The sequence below is a fragment of the Takifugu flavidus genome, chromosome 15, assembly GCF_003711565.1.
Source record: "Takifugu flavidus isolate HTHZ2018 chromosome 15, ASM371156v2, whole genome shotgun sequence".
In the NCBI taxonomy this organism is placed as follows: Eukaryota; Metazoa; Chordata; class Actinopteri; order Tetraodontiformes; family Tetraodontidae; genus Takifugu; species Takifugu flavidus.
The window spans coordinates 2584522-2594987 of NC_079534.1; the positions used below are offsets into that span (position 1 = coordinate 2584522).

Here is a 10466-nt window from a genome sequence, read left to right on the forward strand (position 1 = left end):
GTTACTGCCGAGCATTTGAAAGACAACCTGGTACCAAATCTGTGGTCAGACTTCCTGCACACCTCCTTCAAGTTCCACAATGTCTGTATTTTCACAGCTGCAGTGTGAAGAATAAACTCTTTTAGGACTGTGGTCTCTAAAATGTTAACAGCTCAGTCGCTCTCACAGTGTTTCGCTTATTTCAGCATAATTCAAAGTGGAAAAATGACCTACAGGCTCCTTTTTTTTTAACAGAATATTTGCTATGCCACTATTCTATAATTATATAAAAGCCATAATATCCTTATATCCCGTTTCTTATGGTTACATTTTTCACGTAAACATGTGCAAAAATTTAAAAAAAAAAAGAATTGTATCAACCAGCTTTAAAAATAAATGAATAAACATAGAAATCAATAAAAAAAAAATTAAAACAGTATCCTCCAAACTGCCAATTTTGTGGGGGAAAAGAAGAAGATTGTGCAACAACCTCTCCCGATGATACCACTACTATCACTACTAAGAATAAGATTTAAAGCAGAAGAAAGAAACAATTGTTCTATTTTATAGGGAATTGTTTTTTTCCTGAGAAAAATAAACATCGGTTATTCCCAGAACTCAGACCTAATTGTCCTTCATATCAATATCAATCCGTCATTTTATTTTAAATGTCAAGACGGAAATTTGAAGACGCACGAGCGTTCAGAGACCGTGACCCTTGGCGGAAATGACGCAGAAAACACGCCCCCTCACGCGCTGGAGTTCATTTATAAGTGGCAGCGTGGTTGAAGGCGGGGAGGAGAACACGCACCGGCCAAACCCGCAAGAGCCTCGTATCCACGGCTGCCATTAAGTCGATCTGAAGACAAAGGTGAGAGGTTTATCCACTACAAACGGACAAGTTAGCAACAGCAGGCTTAGCTGGCGTATATTTAATTCAGCTTTATTTATAAACCGGTTCAAACACTTCATTGGCGGACAAAAGCCTCTTTTACACGTACCGTATCACATGGCTCCAGTAACACAGATTCAGTCATCGATTGAAGCTAGCCAGGTGGGATTCGCCAGCCTGTGCAGGTGAATCTGAAATACTATAGTGTCATCTGCGGTTCGTTGCGGGACGCGTTCCTGTCAGGGATGAAGCCCTGTTCACCACGTTGGCTGTCACGTTGACGGTACCACTGGGCGGCCATGACGAGGAGACGTTGCTGTCACGTTCAGCAAGTATCCTTTGGCTCGATTATGCTCCATTCTGGTGCAAAATACTGCCACCACGGTGACCCTTCGCTCCCCCCACCCCGTGAGGGGGGTAATAGTAGACATTTGTATTTACTGACCTTGGACCGACAGCAATGACCTCCCGTCTAGATAAGCTATCTTATATTGCAGTATCCATCTGCAACCTCCAAGGCTGTCTTTGAGAAGGTGCCGAATTGTAATTGCAAGTTAAAGATCTCTAAAAATAGTCACCATATGGTATGAGGGGAGCTGGGCCTGGCTGTGGGGGACTGCTCTCCAAGGCCAGGTGGTGTGTTAGCCATAGCTGACACCTTCAACAGATGAACTTGACATGGCGATTTGTGGTGTTTAAGGTTGTTTTCCCTCAGTGGAGGAGCTAGCCTCACCTTCCGTCAGGCTAAAGCTAATCCTGTTGTCATAACTCATCTACGACTGTTTGCAGGTAGTAATTTTTAACCAGTTTAACCAGTCACAGAGACATCAAAGTGGTGCTAAAACCTGGGTGCCACCTGGTGGCCTCTTGGTGTCCGCGGTTGAAGAAGCAGCTTCATTGTCATTGCACAGCGACGACTAACGATGGACTTTGTGTTGCAGCAACTAGGCCGTGTAATTCCAAACTATGCTGCTGTTTTGGGAATATTTTTGCAGACCTAACAAATGGGATTTACTCGCTGCTTCACTGCACAGCTTCTTTTTTCCCACGTTTCTCCCCTAGTGTGACTCTCACATGATGTGCCGCTTGACAATGACTCCTTCGCTACCCCCGACCCCCCCTTCTGTTCTCTTCCTCTGCATAAAACACGAATTCCCAGAATTCCCTGATGTTTCTGGTCTAGACTGTCCTCTTTAAAGCATCTAAGTGAGCAGAACCTGGATCCACATGCGGTCTCAAAGATCAGTAAATATTGTCTCTCCTATTTGCTCACTACATTTATTAGTTATTTGGTTTCCATTTCCCCTCGTGCCCTTCTGTGTGCACACGTTTGTCAGTAAGGTCAAACAGTTCCAGCTACTTGTAAAAATCACTTGACGTTCTGACATCCTGGAGCGCCGTGACAACTGCAACAACTTGTTGTTCCAGCCTGCGACGTGGGATGTGGAATGCAACGTTTTCATGTGCTTCTCAACGCTGAGCTTCAGCTCCAAGTGTGTTTCAGTTACCGTGGTTACGTCTGCTTCAGGTGTCATCGTTGTGAAGGACTAATTGTTTATTGAAGTCTTCAATCCAACGTGAATTAAACGAACCTGGTGGATCTGGTGCCCCCCCCCCCCCCCCCTCAACACGGGCTGGTTCGGGAGCTCAGAGCCGCTTTGGCTACATTTATTCAGGCAACAAAGAACTTTGAAGTTCTCAAAGGCTCAATTACTCGACGCATTCATCCGACAGTAACCTCCGCGAGAGCGGTTCCTGGAAGGGTGGGGCTGGGCTGGGCTCTATCTCTCGCCCCCCCCTCGCAGCTCTGAGACCGCGGGTGCAGATACAGACCGTCTATCTCAACTGCTGCAACCAGGACGGACCCCGTGTTTCCGGAGAGCAGACCTTATCAGGTTTTGGTGGAGCTCTTAGAGATGCACCAGTTTCAGTCCTTGGCGCCGTTGTCACGGCATCAGAAGCAAACTGGTGTCAAAAATGCTTGAATTTTTTCTTAATATTTGTCTTACAAACGCTCAAACTCCATTGATGTGTTGCCAGTTCCTGAATAGCTGAAATCCATAGGTGTCCCAACTGAAAGAGCAGCTAATCTTATTAAGGTCTTAAGGCCTGGTATGTTTGGTATGTAAGATTATAGACACAACTCAAAATGTTGTAAGAGGTGAAATTAGCTTAGCAGAGCAGCCGGTCCGCTGGTACCGGTCAAGTTCTTTTACCCAACTGCCTAAAGCGGAGAGAGCTGGGTAGCTCCAGCTTTTCTGCACGTTGATCAGCCTAACGCTCTTGACCCTGTGTGACCTTTTGCCCCCACGGGCTCCGCTCACGCACGGTCCACGCTAGTGTTTTCTGCGGTTCGAGGTTCTGTCCGGTTCAGAGGCTAGCCCTGTTGGGTCCCTGATGGGACAAAGGCTGCTGGGAAGGTCTTGGCCTGTTTTTCGGGGTCGGCGATGACGCAGAGACGAGCCGGGACGACGGCCGCCAAATAATTGTGTTTGGACTCTTTTGGGGGGAAAAAGCACACGTGGTCCCTGAAGTGCTCGTCCTGGTTTTCTGCTCGGTTTGTCCAGTGATTTAATGTGTTAATAGACCGAGCAGCTCCAGTTTTCACAGCCCCCCACGGGGCTGGTGTCCCCCCCCCCCCCCCCCCCCCGAGGAGGCTTAACCTGTATAAAAACATCTAAAGTGTTGCATATCGGGTCTTGTCCCGCTGTTCTTGAACACTTGCTTTGTTTGGCCTCCGCTCTGGTTCGGACCCAGCGGGAAGGCTTTTGTTCCGTCACTGTATCCCTTCAGAACGGACGTTCACATGCGTGTGGAGTCTGTGGCGAGCTGGTCGGAACACTGGCCTTTTGTCCACTTTTCTCGTTTCCAGGAAACCCCGTGGTTGTTTGGACCAAAGGTGGGACGCGTTAGCGGCTCGTTGTTCTCAGAAATGTAACGGGAACACGACGTGCTGAGCTTTGAAGGGCCGCAGCTGCACTGTCTAACTGGTTGCTTTCGCCTCCTAGATACCTGTGAAGCCAGAATGGACCAGGCCCGGTCAACCATCTCCAAAATTGTGAGTATTCCGGCGAGTATTAAAGCTCACGGTGTTGGTTCTGCTGGATCTGACCGCCGCCTTTGATACAGTAGACCACTATATTTTATTAAATAGACTGAAGAACCTGGTTGGCCTCTCTGGTACTGTTCTTAACTGGTTCACCTCCTACCTTACTGATCGAAGCTTCTTTGTAAGTATGGATACATGCTCCTCGAGAGCCCATGAGACAAAGTGCGGGGTTCCCCAAGGGTCAATCTTGGGTCCAACCCTTTTTAATCTTTACATGCTTCCTCTTGGGGACGTCACCAGGAGCCACGGCATCAGCTTCCTCAGCTATGCTGACGATACGCAGCTGTACATCGCCGTGGCTCCTGGTGACACAGGGCCGGTCGATGCCCTTTTTAACTGTATTCTAGATATCCAGTCATGGATGGCAGAACACTTCCTACAGCTCAACCAGGACAAAACAGAAGTCTTAGTTATTGGTCCTGAAGGTCAGAGAGAGAAACTTGTACCAAAATTAAAGGATTTTAAACCATCTCAATCTGTAAGAAATCGGTGCTGACGAGGTCCAGAGGGCGGGAGCACATCACACCGGTTTTAGAATCGCTGCATTGGCTACCCGTGCGTTTCAGGATCGATTTTAAGGTTCTTTTATTAGTCTTTAAATGTCTTAATGGTCTCGGCCCGACTTATTTATCCGACCTGCTTCTATTCTAACAACCCTCGCGGACCCTGAGGTCCTCCGGCACCGGACTTTTAACCATTCCACATGTAAGCTCTAAAACGCACGGGGAAGCGGCCTTCAGTTACTATGGTCCCCGATTGTGGAACAGCCGGAGAACCTCAGGGCCGCAGAGACTGTTGAGATTTTTAAAAAGAGGCTCAAGACACACCTTTTTAATCAGGCTTTTGATTGATTTTCTGATTATTTTCAATTTCTTTTATCTTCTCACGCGTTATTTGTGTGTATCTGTGTGTGTGTGTCCTTTTTCTTGATTCTCTTGTTCCTCTTTGTTGTTTCTATCCTCTGTGAGGCACTTTGTGCTACCCAGGGTATGAAAAGTGCCATTATAAATAAAGATTGATTGATTGACATTAATAGCTGGACTCCAGAAAGAGCAGCCCCCCCCCTCCTAATCCCTCCTTTTGCCGGTGGGGTTTGCAGTTCAACGGGGAGCCGCACTCGTACACGCGCTTCAACCTGACCCAGAACATGGAAGGAGACAACAGCCAGGTGGAGATGAAGCTGTCCTCTGACGTGGACGAGGAGGTCGGGGGAAACGGCGTTGGGGAGCACCTCAATCACAACTCCGCCCGCAAACCCTACATCGCTCAAAAGCTGGGCCGCACCCCGAGGAGCCTCTGCTTCCTGGCGGCCAGCGTCCTCCTCATCTTCATCATCGGTGGGTGTGGGGCCCAGGCGGGTTATGGAAGCTTCTGATGACCCCCCCCTCTGATGGTGCACGCGTTCCTTTCCTTCTCGCTCTCAGGGTACTTGATCGGCTACTTGGTCCACAGGAAGAAGGACGCGGCTCCGTCGTGTGCGGCCACGGTGCCCGGTTTAGAAGACCTGCCTCCTCCTCAGGACAACGTGATTCCCGTCATGAACTGGGATGACGTGAAGAAGCTTCTCTTTCAGAAAGTCTCCGCGGCCAACTTCGAACCCGTCCTGGCGTAAATATCCGCCTCCTCGCTGCCCGAACAGTCCGAAGCCTCTTTTGGCTTCATTCACTCATCTGTTTTTTTTTTTTTTTTTTGTCATCCTTCTTTCTCAGAGATCTTTCCACCAGCAGCCACCAGGCCGGTTCCCCGGGTGATGAGGCTCTGGCCAACAAATTGTTGAAGAAGTTCAGTGATTATGGCATGAAGTCCTGGACCGACGATCATTTCGTGAAGGTCCAGGACCCCCCGGTTTCTGGCTACAACAGGATTGTTTTCAAGAACGGGAAAGAGGAGCGTCCCAGTGGGTTCCTGTCCTACAGCGCCTGTGGGACGGTGTCGGTACGACGCCCGCTGACCTCACATCCTCCTGTTTTCATCAGAATTGACTTCAGGCCCGACTCCTCTCTGATTTTTCCGTGCTCCAGGGCGCCGTCCTGTACGGCCATTATGGTGAGGAAAGCGACTTCATGATGCTGCGGAGCAACAACATCGACTTGAGCGGCAGGGTGGTGCTGGTCAGGGCTGGCAGGAACAGTTTCGCTGAGAAGGTGCGTGGTGGCTCGTCGCTGTGAGCCCACGCTTCACTTCCTGCTTCACCATGTGCCTGCTTTCACCACGCAGGTGGCCAACGCAGCCAAGCTGAATGCCTCCGCCGTGCTGATCTACCCAGACCCTGAAGACTACTCTCTTGAAGAGGGCACGGGGCTGTTCGGACACGTGAGTGAACATCTCTGGTGGCTACACCTGTGTAATAAGAATTCTTTAATGGCTTTTATTGCTCTTGATCTTCCTGCTTGGTGACTCTGTCTTTCTGGCCTTCCCACAGGTCCACTTGGGCTCAGGGGATCCCTACACCCCAGCATTTCCCTCCTTTAACCACACCCAGTTCCCACCGGTGGAGTCTTCAGGCTTGCCAAAAATCCTGGCTCAGACCATCACGGCGCGCATGGCCGCCGACATTTTGAAGTATGGTGAATTACTTCATCGGTGTGATTGATTTGATGGAAGTGTTGTGATGTGTAGTTTTCATTTTGTTTTTGGTAATCCGTTAACTTTGACCAATTATTACAAGTGTTTGTCACCAATATTGAAAACCTTCGTTGCTCGTGTTGCTTTTAGTCACTTTGGCGCCACCTTGTGGCCACATACCGTCTTTACATTATACAAGTAGCTGCTGGGGGAAGTAGTTTTAATAAATCCTTCTTGTGTCTGTGAATGTTATTGGATGAAATGCTTAGTAACATGTTTATAATTTATATTCCAGGCAACTGGGTGGTCAGAGCATCCCTATGGGGTGGAAAGGCATCAACAGACTGGGAGACGAGAGTGACACTATTAGAGTGGAGGTCAACAACGTCCTGAAAGAGAGGAAGATCTCTAACGTGTTTGGAGTCATCAAAGGCATTGTTGATTCAGGTCAGACACAACTGGCCAGACTTGGAGAGCTCAAGCTAAAGGAAGAGCGTAAATGAAGTTCCCCCCTCTCGTTGTAGATCGATATCTGGTTATCGGGGCCCAGAGGGACGCCTGGGGCCCAGGTTTTGCCACAGCGACTGTCGGCACCAGCGTCCTTCTCGAGCTGGCACGTTCCATCTCTGAAATGATGAAAGGTAAGTCTGGGGCGGCGTCGCACGGTCGTCTCAGATGGAGGTTTTCTGGTAACATCACCTCCCCCCGATGACAGAGGGGTTCGAGCCGAGGAGGAGCATCGTGTTTGCTAGCTGGAGTGCCGGGGAGTACGGAAGCGTCGGCGCCACGGAGTGGTTGGAGGTGAGACTCGCACGGTTCGAGAAGCAGCCGCGTCAGGCAGCCGCTCTAACCCACGATGTTGGCGTGTGTTCAGGGTTATCTGTCGTCTCTGAGCATGAAGGCCTTCACCTACATCAACCTGGATGGAGTCATAGCAGGTACCTCCCTCAGGGTTCTTGCTTGGAACCGTTCTGCTCCGTTCCTCTTGTTCTGAACACGGTGGGGATTTTGTCCCCTCCCCAGGTCGAAACGGATTCAAGGTCGCCGGCAGTCCCTTGATGCACAGCTTGATCCTGGGCGCTCTGAAAGAGGTAAACGGCGGCTGGGCGCCGCGCTAATGTGCCCGCTAATATCAGCTAACATCCTTCGTCTCCCGTCAGGTGAAGTCTCCAAACCCGGCCGTGTCCCTCTTCTCACAATATGCCGGTGGCAACTGGGAGACTAACATGTGAGTGTCTATTCCCGGTGTCCTCGCCACACCTGTTTCGCATGTTTACCTTTTGTGTGTGTTTGTTTGGCAGCTTGGAGCCTCTGAAGGTGGATAACGCTGCGTATCCCTTCCTGGCCTTCAGCGGGATTCCCTCCATCTCCTTTCGATTCACTTCTGGCAGTAAAGTAAGTCGCCCTGCTGGGTTTTGTGTCTTCAGCCTGTCTCCACCTCCAGGACCTCTGACCTCATCCTCCACCCCCCCCGTTTAGGAGTACCCATACTTCGGCACGATGCTGGACACCCGGGATAAACTGAACACGGCCACGTCCAACCAGGTTCCTCAGCTGGCCGAGATCGTGACCCGTTTCGCCGGTCACATGGCGCTGAGGCTGGTCCACGACCACCTGCTGAAGGTGGACCTGGCCAAGTACGACAGGATGATCCGCGGCTCCGTGAGGCAGATCTATCAGAAGGTCAACGAGGTTCAGAGGGTGAGTGCTCAAGTTTTAAGGCTGATGGAAGGATCTTTGGGTTTGGACTCATCTTTGCTTCCGTCTATTCCCGCCTGCAGCTGCAGCCTCAGCTCTTCCCCAAAGCCCTGACGGTCCAGTGGCTGATTTCGGCCTCTGGTTCGTACAGTCGGGCCTCTCGCAACTTGGCGGCGGACATCAAGAACAGCGACCTGGACGACATCGAGATGTGCCGCGTGATCAACGACCGTATCATGACGGTAAGATGCGGACCCAGGCGGGCGACGTTGGGCGCTGGCCGACGCTCCTCACGTCCTCCCCTAACCTTAACCCTGACCCTGCAGGTGGAGAGGGACCTCCTGTCGCCCTACGTGTCTCCCAGAGAGAGCCCGTTCCGCCACATCCTGCTGGGCTCCGGGCCTCACACGCTCCAGGCTCTGTCCAACCACCTCAACTCCTTCAGGAGCAACAACCCCGAGGCCGACGCCGACCTGTTCCGCAACCAGTTTGCTTTGGCCACCTGGACCATTCAAGGCTGCGCTAACTCGCTAGCAGGGAACATTTGGTCTCTGTATAATCAGATCTAAAGATCCTCTTTTTTTATAAATCTCTCCTTCCTTTCGGTCCCGAGTATCAACATACAGGCATAAAACAACGATCTGCCTGATTCACAACCTCAAGATTTCAAGCAGTAGCTCAGTCAAGTCGTCTCATCTCACCTTTAGAGTCGCTTGTTTTTTAATTGCCACACTACGCAAAATCAGCTCAACCCTCCGAATGAGTCGAATGTATCGTTATTTTTAATTTTTTTTTTAGCACATTATCAGCTCAGAGATTAAGGAAAAAAGCCCAATCAGCCAGGTTGATCTAAGTTTAGGTAGCTAAACACTCAAAATGCTTCATGAGCTGCTAAAGAAGGACTAAAAAGTAATTTCCAGTAACACTGGTGCTGTTCTGTGTGGATTGACGGCACAGTTTAACGTTAAATCGCACAAAAAAAAAGAGAAAATTGGGATTGATTATCGTAATCCAAACGTGGCACTGAAACCGAAAGCGTACATCTATTTATTGTTATTTATTTATCAGTGGCAGGGTTCACTATAAATAGTTTTTTATCGCCTTTTGTAGAAAATGTATAATTATCGGGAGCAGTGCCTTCCATAATTATGACAGTTATACTGTCGAATTGACAAAAGCAGCATCTGCTAAAGGACGCCAGCGTGCTGGGGGGGGGGCCTCCGAACACGCCGGCGTCTCAAACGACGTCATTATCGGGAGCAGTGTCTCCCATAATGTGGATGAGAAGAAGGTAGTTTTTGCCTACCAGCGTGTGTCCTTATCGGAGGCAGTGCCCTCCATATTTCACTGTAGGGGTGGGTTTTTATTATCGGGAACAGTGTTTCCCATAATGCATGTAAATACAGTCTGTTGCTACTCGGCTGCCGTTTCCACGGCGACGTACCCCCTCAAAACGTCCCGTTTCCCACAATCCTCGTGTTTGAATGATGCGTTACTGCCCAGCGTTTCCCCCCGTAAACGCCCCCGAATGGGGTTTTTTCCCGTGTTCGTGTTGGCGGGTTTTTCTTGTGCCTTTTCTTTCACCGCTGCAGTTTAGCTCCTGTCCATCGTGATACTTTTAGAGGGTGTTCTTCTTTGGTTCTGACGTTTGTTGCTAATATCAGAAGTTACTGCGCTAACGCCTGTTATGACTCTAGAAAAGAGAGGATGGAAGAATTGTTCACGCAGAGGATCACACAATCATGGCAGAAGGTGTTTGTGGTACTTTGGATTTGTTGGATGTTTCTTATTTTCATTGTTTTTTTCTTTTGCTGTGGGTGAAAAGTGGGGAAAACATGAATTGTAGATCGTGTAATCGTTTAACCCTTCGTGAGTTTATAAAACCGATGCATTGACACTTGGTAATTTTTAAAGATCCTTGCTAAATTTCTAAAAACCACGAAGCTCTAAAATCAGTCATCTGACAAAGAGTGTGCTTGCAAATTGTTTAAAAAAAATAAATACTGGTGCTTGTTCTTGCTGTACGTGTCTGCTTCGGCTTTGGATTTTTGTTGCTGCAATAAACGATCGAGTCCCAACTGCTGAATTGTGTTGAATTCCCCCAGAAACGCGTTGATGGATGATACGTGCACGCAACGTGACCTATTGCCTTGAAAAATGTACCCAGTTTGTCAAACCAGACGAAAGAGACAAAAAACTGACCAGACGATGGAGACAAAGTAA

At 49.3% G+C, this 10466-nt stretch overlaps 1 protein-coding gene across 8 annotated transcripts; it reads left to right on the forward strand.

The window, feature by feature from the left end:
• The first annotated feature begins 731 nt into the window (after positions 1-731).
• Positions 732-10321, forward strand: tfr1a (transferrin receptor 1a). Of its 8 annotated transcripts, none has more exons than XM_057056890.1 (20): positions 834-850; positions 3880-3929; positions 4026-4101; positions 4464-4559; positions 5017-5317; positions 5405-5588; positions 5690-5915; positions 6002-6124; positions 6198-6293; positions 6403-6542; positions 6841-6992; positions 7070-7186; positions 7261-7346; positions 7420-7483; positions 7569-7636; positions 7706-7773; positions 7847-7940; positions 8025-8246; positions 8327-8485; positions 8570-10321. In XM_057056890.1, the coding sequence occupies exons 5-20, from the start codon at positions 5128-5130 to the stop codon at positions 8810-8812; spliced, it is 2232 nt and encodes a 743-aa protein (XP_056912870.1). In that variant the 5' UTR covers positions 834-850; positions 3880-3929; positions 4026-4101; positions 4464-4559; positions 5017-5127; the 3' UTR covers positions 8813-10321. The 8 variants fall into 8 exon arrangements, with proteins under 8 accessions (XP_056912868.1, XP_056912869.1, XP_056912870.1 ...); XM_057056883.1 differs by lacking the exon at positions 834-850 and adding an exon at positions 3663-3770; XM_057056884.1 differs by lacking the exon at positions 834-850 and adding an exon at positions 3663-3770 and having other exon boundaries at positions 5080-5317.
• Positions 10322-10466: the final 145 nt, after the last annotated feature.